The 16,885-nt window shown below is 49.1% G+C and overlaps 1 protein-coding gene across 1 annotated transcript; it reads right to left on the reverse strand.

Annotated features, from left to right (window-relative positions):
• Nucleotides 1-285: 285 nt before the first annotated feature.
• On the reverse strand, nt 286-16,346 carry LOC129708908 (gastricsin-like). The gene is made up of 9 exons (XM_055654963.1): nt 16,190-16,346; nt 12,767-12,932; nt 9,570-9,687; nt 8,120-8,238; nt 6,596-6,795; nt 5,509-5,631; nt 4,004-4,148; nt 2,857-2,955; nt 286-701 (listed from the first exon to the last, which is right to left on the reverse strand). Exons 1-9 carry the CDS (start codon nt 16,243-16,245, stop codon nt 546-548), a joined length of 1,182 nt encoding a protein of 393 aa, XP_055510938.1. The 5' UTR covers nt 16,246-16,346; the 3' UTR covers nt 286-545.
• Between the last annotated feature and the right edge of the window lie 539 nt (nt 16,347-16,885).

The raw sequence follows: 16,885 nt of genomic DNA on the forward strand, positions 1-16,885 counted from the left end.
AGGGCCGAATGGCCTACTCCTGCACGTATTTCTATGTTTCTAACCCTTTGTGCCCCGTGCACCCCCCCCCTCCCCCTTTGTTCTCTGCGCCTGCCCCCCCCCTTTCCTCCCTCACTAGGTCCCCCTTCCCCCCCATTGTTCTTGGTGACCTCCCCCCTCTATATTCTCAGCTCCCCCATAAGTTGGGGAGCGTGTGTTGTGGTCCTAAGTTACAGACCGACCAGGCACCATATTTTCCTGGACGATGCTTTAATGTATCTCTCACGAACAAGCAACAGATGATCATTGTTACAGGGTGAAGCAGTTTATTAAATGAAGAGCAAAACATCACGGTCGACAAAGGCGCCAGAGACTGATCATCACGCGAAGACCATGCCTAAGGTGCAGGCTCTTGATCAAAAGAAAAGCATTGGAGTGAATGGATTCTGGTCAATCAATTGAAGAGGAATCATTGATGTTCTCGAGGAACTGGGTGAAGATCTGATCTTCGTCCAGGGTCATGGAGGATCAGTTGGGACGGGGGGGGAGGGGGAGGGAGGGGTATCTCAGACAGCTCTGGCAAATCCCATTCTGTTGTTGCCACGGTCGTAGATGGAATAGAACTCCCTCAGGAAGACATCCCCTAGAATCCAGAACGGGCCGTTCTGAGTTGGAGCGCGGAGATAGGTCGGCTCAAAAGCAGCATAACAATAGTTGTAATTCTGCAAAACGGGAGAGAAAGATGCACATTAGTTTAGTTTAGTTTAGTTTAGTTTAGTTTAGGTGATACAGCAAGGAACCAGGCCCTTCGGCCCACCGAGTCCGTGCCGTCCAGCGATCCCCGCACACTAACACTATCCTACACACACTAAGGACAATTTTACATTCAAACCTGTACGTCTTTGGAGTGTGGGAGGAAACCGAAGATTTCGGAGAAAACCCACGCAGGTCACGGGGAGAACGTGCAAACTCCGTACAGGCAGCGCCCGTAGTCGGGATCGAACCCGGGTCTCTGGCGCTGTGAGGCAGCAGCTCTACCGCTGTGCCACCGTGCCGCCCCACTCAGAAATGATCTCATAGATATATTAAACAACTGAGAGAAACTATCAAGTAAAAAGCAAAGAGCTATAGGGACTCTATAGGGATGGTACAGTGGTTCGATCCTGACTACGGATGCTGTCTGTACAGAGTTTGTACGTTCTCCCTGTGACCACATGGGTTTTCTCCAGGTGCTCTGGTTTCCTCCCACGCTCCAGAGACGTGTATTTTGCAGGTTAATTGGCTTCAGTAAAGATTGTAAATTGTCCCTAGTGTGTAGGATGGTGGTGGTCGCTGGTCGGCGAGGATTCGGGGGGCTGAAGGGTCCGTTTACTCACTGAATCTCTAGTGTAAACTCTATCCATGTTCTCCGGAGATCCAGTCCGGAGTTTCACTGAGTTACCCCGGCACTTTGTGCCCCAGTTTAGTATAAGTCAGTTCAGTGTCTGCGCTGTATCTCTAAAGTCGGAACGTCTGAACTAAAGTCGGAAGGCCGTTTACATCTGGGGTTGAAGCTAACCAGACTGAACCAAGTCACATTGAACCAACCTGATCTCCCGGTTGCTGGACACTTTAATTCCCCTTCCCATTCCCACACTGACCTTTCTGTCCTCAGTCTCCTCCATTGTCAGAGGAGATTGGAGGAACAGCACCTCATATTTCGCTTGGGCAGCTTACAGCCCAGTGGTATGAATATTGACTTCTCTAACTTCAGGTAGCCCCGGCATTCCCTCTCTCTCCATCCCTCTCCCACCCAAGCCACACCAGATTCTCGTTCTCACCCAACAAACAGCGAACAATGGCCTATTTCCTTTCTCATCGTTACTTTTTTGCATGTCTTTCATTCATTGTTCTTTATCTCTCTACATCATCGTCTATAACCATATAACCATATAACAATTTACAGCACGGAAACAGGCCATCTCGACCCTTCTAGTCCGTGCCGAACACATAATCTCCCCTAGTCCCATATACCTGCGCTCAGACCATAACCCTCCATACCTTTCCCATCCATATAACTATCCAATTTATTTTTAAACGATAAAAACGAACCTGCCTCCACCACCTTCACTGGGAGCTCATTCCACACAGCTACCACTCTCTGAGTAAAGAAGTTCCCCCTCATGTTACCCCTAAACTTCTGTCCCTTAATTCTCAAGTCATGTCCCCTTGTTTGAATCTTCCCTACTCTCAGTGGGAAAAGCTTGTCCACTTCAACTCTGTCTATCCCTCTCATCATTTTAAAGACCTCTATCAAGTCCCCCCCTTAACCTTCTGCGCTCCAAAGAATAAAGCCCTAACTTGTTCAACCTTTCTCTGTAACTTAGTTGCTGAAACCCAGGCAACATTCTAGTAAATCTCCTCTGTACTCTCTCTATTTTGTTGACATCCTTCCTATAATTAGGCGACCAAAATTGTACACCATACTCCAAAATTGGCCTCACCAATGCCTTGTACAATTTTAACATTGCATCCCAACTTCTATACTCAATGCTCTGATTTATAAAGGCCAGCACACCAAAAGCTTTCTTTACCACCCTATCTACATGAGATTCCACTTTCAGGGAACTGTGCACAGTTATTCCCAGATCCCTCTGTTCACCTGCATTCTTCAATTCCCTACCTCTCATATCTCTCGTTTCCCTTTTCCCTAACCAGTCTGAAGAAGGGTCTCGACCCGAAACGTCACCCATTCCTTCTCTCCAGAGATGCTGCCCTGTCCCGTTGCGTTACTCCAGCTTTTTGTGCCTATCTTCGGTTTAAACCAGCACCTGCAGTTCCTTCCTGCACATCGCGTAGTATCTGACGGATTCCATGCTAAGCAAGCGTTGCACTCACCTGTCTGATGTATGCTGAGGCTGGAATGGTGAGGTCCACCCCACCGATCACAAAGGTCAACGAAGGCATCCTCGAAACCTCGTTACAGTTGACGACATACTGTTAAATGAAGAAAAAAAACACTCAAAAGATATGCCCTTGTTCATCAGTCACTGAAGGTAAGCATGCAGGTACAGCAGGCAGTGAAGAAAGCGAATGGCATGCTGGCCTTCATAACAAGAGGAGTTGAGTATAGGAGCAAAGAGGTCCTTCTGCAGTTGTACAGGGCCCTAGTGAGACCACACCTGGAGTATTGTGTGCAGTTTTGGTCTCCAAATTGGAGGAAGGACATTCTTGTTATTGAGCGTAGGTTTACAAGGTTAATTCCCGGGATGGCGGGACTATCATATGCTGAGAGAATGGAGCGGCTGGGCTTGTACACTCTGGAATTTAGAAGGATGAGAGGATGAGAGGTGATCTTATTGAAACATATAATATTATTAAGGATTTGGACACGTTAGAGGCAGGAAACATGTTCTCGATGTTGGGGGAGTCCAAAACCAGGGGCCACAGTTTAAGAATAAGGGGTATGCCATTTAGAACGGAGATGAGGAAACACTTTTTCACACAGAGCGTTGTGAATCTGTGGGATTCTCTGCCTCGGAGGGCGAAGGTGGCTGGTTCTGTGGATGCTTTCAAGAGAGAGTTAGATAGAGCTCTTAAAGATAGCGGAGTCAGGGGATATGGGGAGAAGGCAGGAACGGGGTACTGATTGTGGATGATCAGCCATGATCACATTGAATGACGGTGCTGGCTCGAAGGGCCGAATGGCCTCTACTCCTGCACATATTGTCTATTGTCTATTGTTCTTAGAGTTAGAAATAACTCTTAGGGTTAACGGAATCAAGGGTTATGGGGAGAATGCAGTAACAGGATACTGATTCTGGATGATCAGCCATGATTATATTGTATGGCAATGCTGGTTCGAAGGGCCGAATGGCCTACTCCTGTGCCTATTTTCTATGTTTCTATGCAATGGGGAGAAGGCAGGAGAATAAGGTTGAGAGGGAAAGATAGATCAGCCATGATTGAATGGCGGAGTAGACTTGATGGGCCGAATGGCCAAATTCTGCTCTTGTCGACTGATAATGGTGTGATGCCAGCTCACCTCCCCGTTCTGGTTCTGCTGGGCACCGATGTGCTGCATCATCTCTTCCAGTTCTTCGCTTGGCGCAGTGAGTAATGACGTCCCAGTGTCCACCATGGCTTGGCAGCCGCGGCTACAGAAGCCAGTCCTGCCACCGAGCAGCACGCTGGCGGAGAGAATTACACCCAGCATCAAAATACTGTTTTACAACCAAAATCTGACCAAATATCCTTCTCAAGTTAGGGGCGGCACACGGTGGCACAGCGGCAGAGTTGCTGCCTCACAGCGCCAGAGTAACACTGACTACGGGTGCTGTCTGTACGGAGTTTGCACGTTCTCCCCGTGACTTGTGTGGGTTTTCTCCGGGTGCTCCGGTCTCCTCCCACACTCCAAAGACGTGCAGGTTTGTCGACTAATTGGCTTTGGTATATTGTAAGTTGTCCCTGGTGTGTGTGGGATAGTGTTAGTGTGCGGGGATCGCTGGTCGGCACGGACACGGTGGGCCGAAGGGCCTGTTTCCGCGCTGTATCTCTAAACTAAAAACTAGTTATGACTCATGGTGTTTATGCTTTAGACTTTAGACAGTGTGGAAGCAGGCCCTTCGGCCCAACGAGTCCGTGCTGACCAGCGATCTCCCCATATACTAGCACTATCCTACACACTATGGGAGCCAATTAACCCCGTACGTCTTTGGTGTGTGGGAGGAAACCGGAGCACCCAGAGAAAACCCACACGGAGAACCTACAAACTCCGTACAGACAGCTCCCGTGGTGAGAATCGAACCCGGGCCTCTGGCGCTGTAAGGCAGCAACTCTACCGCTGCGCCACCGTGCTGCCCCTTACTCGAGTAAGTGTGTGTGTGTGTGTAGGATAGTGCAAAGGGCCTGTCACACTTTCACGACTTAATTCAAAACGCCTGCCCAGTTTAAAGGACCTAAAAAAAAAAAATCAAGATGGTGGTGATCTACGAACTGCTACGACTATGTTCACGAACTCCGACAAGTATTTCTGCGAATTCCCACGACTATTTCGATGCCCTCCTTACGTGTAAAAAGTTGCAATTTCTTTCATCCCGACCATTTTTTTTAAACTCGTGGACGTTTTTTATCGGGCTGGAAAAAACGTCCCGACTTACCTGATGCCACGAGTACCTACGGCTGGCGTAAGGGGCCGCTACGATATATCTACGACCTCCGACGCACTCGTTACGGACATTCTGCGAGTTTGAATCAAGGGGGAAAACTCGGGAGAATTCGCGAAGAACTCGTGAAAGAGGGACAGGCCCTTTAATGTGCGGGGGATGGTTGGTCGGCGTGGAGTTGGCGTGGAGTTGGCGTGGAGTCGGCGTGGAGTCGGCGTGGAGTCGGCGTGGGATCGGCGTGGGATCGGCGTGGGATCGGCGTGGGATCGGCGTGGAGTCGGCGTGGGATCGGCGTGGAGTCGGCGTGGAGTCGGTGGGCCCGAGTTCGGTATCTCTAAACTAAACCTCTGCAATATGAGGTGTTGTTGAGGTCACGGTGACTTACGCTTGCATGGGGATGAGCCAGTAGAGTTCCTGGAGCACGGGGACCCAGACTATCTCACCGGTGTACAGGCTGCTGTCAACCCCTCCGAATGTCACTTCACCGCCGCTCTGGCTATTGGGTTGTCTGGAAGGAAGAAAAAAGTTCAGTTCGCAGAGCCATACAGCACAGAAACAGGCCCTTCGGCCCAACTCCCCCATGCCGGCCTTCTCGTCTCCCTCAGTCTCCCATCTGTCTCCCTTTAACCTCAACCCATTGTCCACCCATCTGCCTATCCCCCCCCCCCCCCCCCCACCCCAACCCATATCTGTATCCACCTGTCACTCCTGTATCCACCCATCACTTGCCAGACTTTGTCCCTGCCTCCTCCACCCTCTTCCCCCCCCCCCCCCAAGGGCACCACAATCTATCTTTCGAAGGGACTCGACCCAAAGCACCGCTCCATACCCCTGTCCCCAGAGACATCGCCACTCGTCCCACTTGCCCGCCTTGTGGCCAATATCCTAAACCTTCCCTATCCATGTACCTGTCCAAATGTCTTTTAAATGTTAAACATAGAAAACATAGCAAATAGGTGCGGGAGGAGGACATTTGGCCCTTCGAGCCAGCACCGCCATTCACTGTGACCATGGCTGATCATCCACAATCAGTAACCCGTGCCTGCCTTCTCCCCAAGATGGCGGTGGAGGCGGGTTCTCTGGATACTTTCAAGAGAGAGCTAGATAGGGCTCTTAAAGATTGTGGAGTCAGGGGATATGGGGAAAAGGCAGGAACGGGGTACTGATTGTGGATGATCGGCCATGATCACATTGAATGGTGGTGCTGGCTCGAAGGGCCGAATGGCCTCTACTCCTGCACCTATTGTCTATTGTCTATAACACCCTCCTAAATCTTTCCTCTGTTTAAGAAATAACTGCAGATGCTGGAAAAATCGAAGGCAGACAAAAAATGCTGAAGGAACTCAGCGGGTGAGGCAGCATCTGCGGAGAGAAGGAATTGGCGACGTTTCGGGTCGAGACCCAAAGTGATGGTACTCTTGTGTCTACCCTGGCGTGCCGTGTCCATGCCAGCCGGGGGGTCGTGGACTCACCTGCCCAGGTAGATGGAGAACAATGGCTCTGCCACCAGCCTGTCGTTCATCATGCCGTCAAACACGGTGGTGGCTCCACCGGCGGACAGCGCCGGGTAGGAAAGGCCGAGGATCCCGTCAAACTTGGCGTAGTAGAATACAGTCCCCGGCTCGTTCACACTGAGACCAAACTCCTGTTTCGGAATGGAAATTCCAGCGACCTTGGGACAAATGAAGAGGATGCAGTGGAGGCAGGAACGACAGTGACATTTAAAAGGCAGTTGGATAGATACACGGACGGGAACAGTTTGGAGAGATATGGGCCAAACCTATCTATTCCTAGCGTGCTTTTATACACCTCTATATGATCACACCTCACACCTCGGTCTACTGATTAAAGTCCGAGATTGCCCAACCTTCCCCCGACAGCTCAGACCCCTCGAGTCCTTGCAAGTAAGGGTTTGGACGTGCAAGGGCAGAAAAACATGTTCCCGATGTTGGGGGAGTCCAGAACCAGGGGCCACACAGTTTAAGAATAAGGGGTAAGCCATTTAGAACGGAGACGAGGAAACACTTTTTCTCACAGAGAGTGGTGAGTCTGTGGAATTCTCTGCCTCAGACGGTGGTGGAGGCCGGTTCTCTGGATGCTTTCAAGAGAGAACTAGATAGGGCTGGTGAGACTAGCTCCACCCTCTCTGGAGACTAAGAGAAGCAGGTCTCCCTACTGTGCATCTGAGGACCTTCTACAGGGGCACCATCGAGAGTATACTGTCCCACGGCATCACTTCCTGGTTTGGGAGCTGCAAGGCTTATGAGCAAAAGCAACTTAACAGGATAGTGAAGACAGCCAGTAGGATCATTGGTGCTCCACTCCCTTTCCTGTTGGAGATCTATCAGAAGTGTAACATCAGCAGAGCCATCTCCATTATTAAGGACCCCTATCATCCATCACATCACATCTTCTCCATTCTGCCACCTGGGAAGAGGTACAGGAGCCTCAGCTGCAAAACCAGCAGGATGCCCCACAGCTTCTTCCCACAGGCAATAAGACTGTGTCCCCTCCCCATACATCAAACAAAGTAAAGCCACTGTTCGATCTGAAAGTCTGTTTTCATTTCAATTTTGAGGCCTATTTTTAGATATGGTAATTTTAATTTTTAAAGCTATATGTATTTATTCTGTTTTTAGTAACCGCGCTGATTGAGAAACATTTTTTTCGTTTCACCTGTGTATGTAAGTACTCAGTTAAAATTACACTAATGTAAATACTGAATACAGCTTAGATGGGGAGTCTTGGTCGGCATATACAAGTCGGGCCGAAGGGCCTGTTTCCATGCTGTATGACTTCATGAAACGTTTAGAGGGATATGGACCAAACATGGGCAGGTGGGACTAGCTTAGATGGCAGCTGGCATGTACAGGTTGGGCCGAAGGGCCTGTCCCCACGATATACGACTCCCATCAACTTGTGAAAGCTGCCGATGAAACATCTCACATCCGACTATGTGACCGGTGCCTATTTGACAGATGCTTCAAGATACTCACGTTCACCGTATCGTAGCCAAAAAACCCAGTCAAACTCCCAGATCCATAACTCATCTGGAACCTTTGGCTGTTGGTGCTGAATGTGGAGGATTTCCGGGGATCGTACATAGGATGGTTCGCTGGGGAGAGGGAGAGAGGGAGAGAGGGAGAGAGATATGGGGAATTAATAAGGCTCCACTTAGGAAGTTCGGCATGTCCCCAACAACGCTCACCAACTTCTACAGATGCGCCGTGGAAAGCATTTTATCGGGAAGCATCATGGCACGGTTTGGGGACGGCTCCGTCCGAGACTGCAAGGAACTGCAGGGAATTGTGGACGCAGCCCAGACCGTCACACACACACAAACCAACCTCGACTCCATCTACACCTCACGCTGCCTCGGCAAGGCCAGCAGCATCATCAAGGACCAGTCTCACCCCCGGTCACTCCCTCTTCTCCCCTCTCCCATCGGGCAAGAGGTACAGAAGTGTGAAAACGAACGCACACACCTCCAGATTCAGGGACAGTTTCTTCCCGGCTGTTATCAGGCAACTGAACCGTCCTCTCACCAACTAGAGAGCGGTCCTGACCTCCCATCGAACTCACTGGAGACCCTCAGACCATCTTTAAATGGACTTTATCTTGCACTAAACGTAACGCCCTTTATCCTGTATCTGTAGATGGCAGACGCTTGATTGTAATCATCTACAGTCTTTCCACTGACTGGATAGAATGCAAGATTTTTTTTCCACTGTCCCTCCGTACACATGACTATAAGAAACTAAACTAGATAATTCCTCCTAATGTCACAAGACCACCAACCCAATCATCTACAGTCTTTCGGCTGACTGGATTGCAAGAGACAAAAAAAAGCTTTTCACTATACCTCGCTGCACATAGAAAAAACATAGAAAAATAGGTGCAGGAGTAGAGGCCATTCGGCCCTTTGAGCCAGCACCGCCATTCAATATGATCATGGCTGATCATCTAAAATCAGTACCCCGTTCCTGCTTTTTTCCCCGTATCCCTTGATTCCGTTAGCCCGAAGAGCTAAATCTGACTCTCTCTTGAAAACGAATGAATAAATTTACTGGCCAAGTATATTCACATACAAGGAATTTGTCTTGGTGCTCCGCCCGCAAGTGACAGTTAGGAATGACACATAAGACATTAATAATAAAACATTATCGATTAAACATGTGAATTAAATAAACTACCAGAGCAAAAGGAGGCTACATATTTTTGGAGTTACTACTCCAGTGAAACAGCCTCCACTGCCTTCTGTGGCAGAGAATTCCACAGATTCACAACTCTCTGGGTGGAAAAATCTTTCCTCATCCCAGTCCTCAATGGCCTAACTAACCCCCTTATTCCTAAACGGTGACCCTCTGGTTCTGGAGACGTCACAGTAATAAGCAAAACTAAACTTAGAGCCTGGAGAAATATTCAGCTTCTGCGACTGATACTCACAGCATGATTGACTGCTGCAGTAGACGGAATCGACCCAAAGATTGGATGAGCCGGTGTCAAACAGAACCATGAAGCTTTGCGGTGGTGTTCCAATGGTAATCGGTCCATAGTAGGTGGTCTGGCCAAGCAGAGAGAAGGGAGATTAGACATCATCACTTTTTTATCGTGCTGCGTTATCTCTCTCTCTGCAATATCCGCAATCTTAGTTTCTTACTTTAGAGATAGAAACATAGAAAATAGGTGCAGGAGGAGGCCATTTGGCCCTTCGAGTCAGCACCGCCATTCATTGTGATCATGGCTGATCGTCCCCTATCAATAACCCGCGCCTGCCTTCTCCCCATATCCCTCGACTCCACTAGTCCCTAGAGCTCTATCTAACTCTCTCTTAAATCCATCCAGTGATTTGGCCTCCACTGCCCTCTGTGGCAGGGAATTCCACAAATTCACAACTCTCTGGGTGAAAAGGTTTTTTCTCATCTCAGTTTTAAATGGTCTCCCCTTTATTCTTAGACTGTGTGGCCTCTGGTTCTGGACTCGCCCCACATTGGTAACGTTTTTCCGTCATCTAGCTTGTCCAGTCCTTTTATAATTTTATACGTTTCTAATAAGATCTCCCCTCATCTTTCTAAATTCCAGTGAATACAAGCCCAGTCTCTCCAATCTAGTGTGTCCAAGCCCTTAACAATCTTCTATGTTTCAATGAGATATCCTCTCAGCCTTCTAAACTCCAGTGAATACAAGCCCAGCCGCTCCACTCTCTCAGCATATGACAGTCCCGCCATCCCGAGGATTAACCTGGTGAACCTACGCTGCACTGCCTCAATAGCAAAGATGTCCTTCCTCAAATTAGGAGACCAAAACTGCACACAATATTTCCATGATACACCATGGGAAACAGGCCCTTCGGCCCACCGAGTCCATACCGACCAGCAATCAATCACCCGCACACACTCGTTCTATCCTACACACCATGGACAATTAACCTACAAACTTGTACGTATTTGGAGTGCGGGAGGAGAGCAGAGCACCCCGGCCACTCCCTCTTCTCCCCTCTCCCATCAGGCAAGAGGTACAGAAGTGTGAAAACGAACGCACACACACCTCCAGATTCAGGGACAGTTTCATCCCAGCTGTTATCAGGCAACTGAACCGTCCTCTCACCAACTAGAGAGACCTTTAAACTATCTGAGGTAGACAAAAAATGCTGGAGTAACTCAGCGGGAGAGGCAGCATCTATGGAGCGAAGGAAAATAGGCGACGTTTCGGGTCGAGACCCTTCTTCGACCCGAAACGACCCGACTATGTTGCACCAATCTCTATTCTACGGTAGACAAAAATGCTGGAGAAACTCAGCGGGTTTTTCACACAGAGAGTGGTGAATCTCTGGAACTCTCTGCCACAGAGGGTGGTTGAGGCCAGTTCATTGGCTATATTTAAGAGGGAGTTAGATGTGGCCCTTGTGGCTAAGGGGATCAGGGGGTATGGAGAGAAGGCAGGTACGGGATACTGAGTTGGATGATCAGCCATGATCATATTGAATGGCGGTGCAGGCTCGAAGGGCCGAATGGCCTACTCCTGCACCTAATTTCTATGTTTCTATGTGAGGCAGCATCTATGGAGCGAAGGAAATAGGCGACGTTTCGGGCCGAAACCCAAAGGGTTTCGGCCCGAAACGTCGCCTATTTCCTCAGTCTAAAGAAGGGTTTCGGCCAGAGACATCACCTATTTCCTTCGCTCCATAGATGCTGCCTCTCCTGCTGAGTTACTCCAGCATTTTTGTCTACCTTCGATTTTCCAGCATCTGCAGTTCCTTCTTAAACATTGAAACTATCTGTAATCAGACATTATCTTGCACTAAATGCTATTCCCTTTATCCAGAGTCTGTGCCCTGTGGACAGTTTGATTATAATCATGTAAAGCCTTTTACTTCGACAGGGTAGCATGTAAACGTAAGCTTTTCACTGTACCTCCGTACACACAACAACCATGAACTAAACCAGCACTAAACATTGGCTCTAACACCAAGACCCGGTGTGCGACCTTGCATCACCCGGCGTGGCTTTAATGGCCGCGGGACAATCGCCATCGCCAGCCGGGGGCTTTGACTTTGACTCTGACATCGGGGGGGGGGGGGGGGAGAGTGCAGTGGAGAGATATGTTTTTTTGGCCTTCCATCACAGCGATGTGATGGATGTTTATGTAAAATGTAAATTATGTTGTGTCTGGGGTCTATTTGTTTGTAATGTATGGCTGCAGAAACGGCATTTCGTTTGGACCTCAAGGGGTCCAAATGACAATTAAATTGACTCTTGACTCTTGACTCTCTTGGAGGCTCAATGTAACAAGCGATCTGTGCTGTGACTCTAGTTCAATGCAACGCTCACTTTATACCACACGGTGGCGCAGCGGTAGTTTCCGCCTCACAGCGCCAGAGACCCGGGTTCGATCCTGACCACAGGCGCTGCCTGTACGGAGTTTGTACGGTTTGGCCCGCGTGAGTTTCCTCCTGGTGCTCCGGTTTCCTCCCACACTCCAGGTTTCTAGGTTAATTGGCCATGTTTAAATGAAGTTGTAAATTGTCGCTAGTGTGTAGGATGGAACTAGTGTACGGGGATCGCTGGTCGGCACAGGCTCCGTGTCTCTAAACTGAACCCTTGGGCAGCTACACCCCATCACTCTTTGAAGCAGGTTACTCTCTTCCTTAGGCGAGAATTCCCAGAGGCAATTCGGACTTTAAACGCCTATCTCACCAGGGACTAACTCTACAGAATGTTTTTCCTTCCATTATTTATTATGTAAAAGAATATGTGTGTTATGATTGTGTTTATAATTTGTTTGGTTGTTTTGTTGTTTGTCTTTTGCACAAAAGTCCGCGAGCATTGCCACTTTCATTTCACTGCACATCTCGTATGTGTATGTGACAGATAAACTTGACTTGACTTGACTTGACTTGAAGGTGACGTTTTGGGTTGAGACCCTTCTTGTCCGAAGAATGATCACATTGAATGGCGGTGCTGGCTCGAAGGGCCGAATGGCCTACTCCTGCACCTATTGTCTATTGACCCAAAACATCGGCCCCTTCTTCCTTCGCTCCATAGATGCTGCCTCTCCCGCTGAGTTACTCCAGCATTTTGTGTCTATATTTAGTGCAAACCTGCATCTCTGCAGTTGTTTCCTACACACATGCTGTTACTTACGTCCATGTAATTCAGGAGTGGTTCATTAGCACCTTCGGACTGGTACCCAGGGAAGAGGTGCTGGTATTTTAAGGCCGGGTCACGTTTATGGGTGTCCAAGAATTGTTTCAGCTCTCCGCGTTCCCTCAACATGTTACGCAGAGACTTGCTTCGGTGCAAAGGCACTCTGTAATGAAGTCAAACAAAACATGGTTGCAAAGGTTTGGACGGACATCTGCTCCGTCACCAGAAGTCATGAACGGAGTCCATGTTGCAAGTTTCGGCAAGGGATTGGGGCAGCGTGATGGTGATGCTGCCCTACAGACCCGGGTTCGATCCTGACCACGGGCGCTGTCTGTACGGAGTTTGTACATTCTCCCCGTGACCTGCGTGGGTTTTCTCCACTTCTCTCCCACACTGCAAAGGCGTGTAGGTTTGTAGGTTAATTGGCTTGGGATAAATGTAAATTGTCCCCCCCCCCCCCCCCCCCATATGTGTGTAGGATAGTGTTAGTGTGCGTGAATCACTAGTGGGCTGAAGGGCCCCTTTCTGCGCTGTATCTCTAAACTAAAATGAGATTAAATGGTACACAAAAAAGCTGGAGAAACTCAGCGGGTGCAGCAGCATCTATGGAGCGAGGGAAAAAGGCAACGTTTCGGTCCGAAACCCTTCTTCAGACTGAGACTGATTGGGGGGGGGGGGGGGGGGGGGGGGGGGGGGGGGGGGGGAGGGGAGAAGAAAGGAAAAAGGAGGAGAAGGAGCCCGAGGGCTGAGGAAGGGGAGGAGACAGCGAGGACTAACAAAACTGGGAGAATTCAATGTTCATGCCCGCCGGATGCAGACTTCCCAGGCGGAATATGAGGTGCTGTTCCTCCAATTTCCGGTGTTGCTCGCTCTGGCCATGGAGGAGACCCAGGACAGAGAGGTCGGACGGGGAATGGGAGGGGGAGTTGAAGTGCTGAGCCACCGGGAGGTCAGGTTGGTTATCACCCGGAACGAGCGGAGGAACTCGGCGAAACGATCGCCCAACCTCCGCTTGGTCTCACCGATATAGATCTGCTGACATCTAGAGCAGCGGATGCAATAGATGAGGTTGGAGGAGATGCAGGTGAACCTCTGTCGCACCTGGAACGATTGCTTGGGTCCTTGAATGGAGTCGAGGGGGGAGGTGGGAGGTAAAGGGACAAGTGTTGCATCTTAAAATATGTTCAGGCGCCTATCTTTAATCGGACTTGACCTTGCACTAAACGATATTCCCCTTTTCATGTATCTGTAGAACATGGACAAGTTGATTTTAATCATCCAGTCTTTTTGCTGACTGGATAGCATGCAACAACACAGCTTTTCACAGTTTTCAAACTAAGGCAAATGTAGAAAGTGTGGACTTGTGGTTAATGCATGGTGATCCATTTTGAATTCAATGCAGCGGTGCAGCGGGTAGAGCTGCTGCCTCAGACCGCCAGGGAATCGGGTTTCGATTCTGACAATAGGTGCTGTGTTAGACAATAGACAATAGGGGCAGGAGTAGGCCATTTGGACCTTCGAACCAGCACCGCCATTCAATGTGATCATGGCTGATCATCCCCAATCAGTACCCCGTTCCTGCCTTCTCCCCCATATCCCCTGACTCCGCTATTTTTAACAGCCCTATCTAACTCTCTCTTGAAATCATCCAGAGAACTTGCCTCCACCGCCCTCTGAGGCAGAGAATTCCACAGACTCACCACTTTCTGTGAGAAAAAGTGTTTCCTCGTCTCCGTTCTAAATGGCTTACTCCTTATTCTTAAACTGTGGCCCCTGGTTCTGGACTCCCCCAACATCGGGAACACGTTTCCTGCCTCTAGCGTGTCCAAGCCCTTAACAATCTTATATGTTTCAATGAGACACCCTCTCATCCTTCTAAACTCCAGAGTGTACGAGCCCAGCTGCTTCATTCTCTCAGCATATGACAGTCCCGCCATCCCGGGAATTAACCTTGTAAACCTACGCTGGGCTCCCTCAATAGCAAGAATGTCCTTCCTCAAATTAGGGGACCAAAACTGCACACAATACTCCTTGTGTGGTCTCACTAGGGCTCTGTACAACTGCAGAAGGACCTCTTTGCTCCTATATTCGATTCTGTGTGGGTTCTCCCAGTGACCATGTGGGTTTCCTCCCACACCCCAAAAGGTGTTCAAGTTTGTGGGTGAATCGGCCCTCTGTAACTTGCCCCATGTGGGTAGGGAGTGGGAGAGAATGTGGGATAATGTAGAACTAGTGTGAACGTGTGATCGAACGGCGGCACGGACTCGGTGGGTTAAGAAAGAACTGCAGATGCTGGAGAAAAAATGCTGGAAAAACTCAGCGGGTGAGGCAGCATCTATGGAGCCAAGGAAATGTCGCTCCACATAGATGCTGCCTCCCCCGAGTGACTTCTCCAATTTCAGGTAACCATATAACAATTACAGCACGGAAACAGGCCACTCGGCCCTTCTAGTCCGTGCTGAACACTTACTCTCACCTAGTCCCATCACTCAGACCATAACCCTCCATTCCTTTCCCGTCCATATGCCTATCCAATTTATTTTTAAATGATAAAATCGAACCTGCCTCCACCACTTCCACTGGAAGCTCATTCCACACACCGCCACCACTCTCTGAGTAAAGAAGTTCCCCCTCATGTTACCCCTAAACTTCTGTCCCTTAATTCTCAAGTCATGTCCTCTTGTTTGAATCTTCCCTACTCTCAAAGGGAAAAGGTAGTCCCTGCTTTCTCCCTCCTTCCCCTCCCCTTCCCAGCTCTCCCACAGCCCACTGCCTCCGCCACTTCCTTTCTCCTTCCCCCCCCCCCCCCCAGTCCCCCTTAATCCCCACATCAGTCTGAACCCTTCCGGGTCTCGAGCTGAAACGTCACCTATTCCTTCACTCCATAGATGCTGCCTCACCCGCTGAGTTTCTCCAGCATTTTTGTCTACAGTGTGCATGGACTTGGCGGGTTAAAGGGCCTGTTTCTATGTTCAATGATTAGGAACAACAGTCAGGACTGGTATTCAATATTTGTCAAATACCATAAAAGGTTCCATTCGGCCCTTCGAGCCAGCACCGCCATTCACTGTGATCATGGCTGATCGTCCCCTTTCAATAACCCGTGCCTGCCTTCTCCCCATATCCCTTGACTCCATTAGCCCCTAGAGCTCTATCTAACTCTCTCTTAAATCCATCCAGTGAATTGGCCTCCACTGTGGCAGGGAATTCCACAAATTCACAACTCTCTGGGTGAAAAAGTTTTTTTCTCACCTCAGTCTTAAATGACCTCCCCCTTATTCTAAGACTGTGCGTGTGGCCCCTGGTGCTGGACTCGCCCAAGATTGGGAACATTTTTCCTGCATCTAGCCTGTCCAGTCCTTTTTTATATATATACCGAGTCAAATGGCGGAAAGATACGAAACTGTTTTAAGAACTTACTTGTGAAAACTTTCGGCGAGCTGGAAGCAAACGAAGGCGAGGATAAACCACTTCATCTCTGCTCGTTGATGTGGTCCTTCACCACAAGGGAAACGTCAAAGAACTGCGCAGTTCTTCTGCCAGTGGTTGTTGCAATCTGAGCGTTTTTATACCTGCACATAAACAACGACTGACCCTCCAACCTCACTAGTGAAGGTCATTTTTATCTCAAAGTGCAAACTCGGTTCTATTGTCCATTTTCAACACAAACAAAAGATTTCTTAGAAACACCTCTTTAACCTTGAGTTACAAAGTCACAGCCAGGTTTCCATCTGAAAACAAACCAATTTCTGATAAGTGTAGTCACACTAAATTAATGTCATGAGGAGAGATATACCTAATCCACTAGGTACACAACCCTGCTAGATTTGTATAACACATGATTGAATCTCAATACTCTGGGACATCACAGGGGGCATTAGAAATGATTAAATATTATTTTTAAAGGACAGACGTCATCAAAAAATGGGGGGGGGGGGGGGGGGGAATAAGTCCCTTGGAGTCACACAGCCTGGGAACAGGCCCTTCAGCCCACCTCGTCCATGCCGACCCAATGCCCCATCTAAGCTCGCCACATTGGGGCGGCAGTGGTGCAGAGGTGAAGTTGCTGCCTTACAGCGCCAGAGACCCTGGTTCGATCCTGACCTCAGGCGCTGT

Source organism: Leucoraja erinacea, chromosome 24 (genome assembly GCF_028641065.1).
Source record: "Leucoraja erinacea ecotype New England chromosome 24, Leri_hhj_1, whole genome shotgun sequence".
NCBI lineage: Eukaryota > Metazoa > Chordata > Chondrichthyes > Rajiformes > Rajidae > Leucoraja > Leucoraja erinaceus.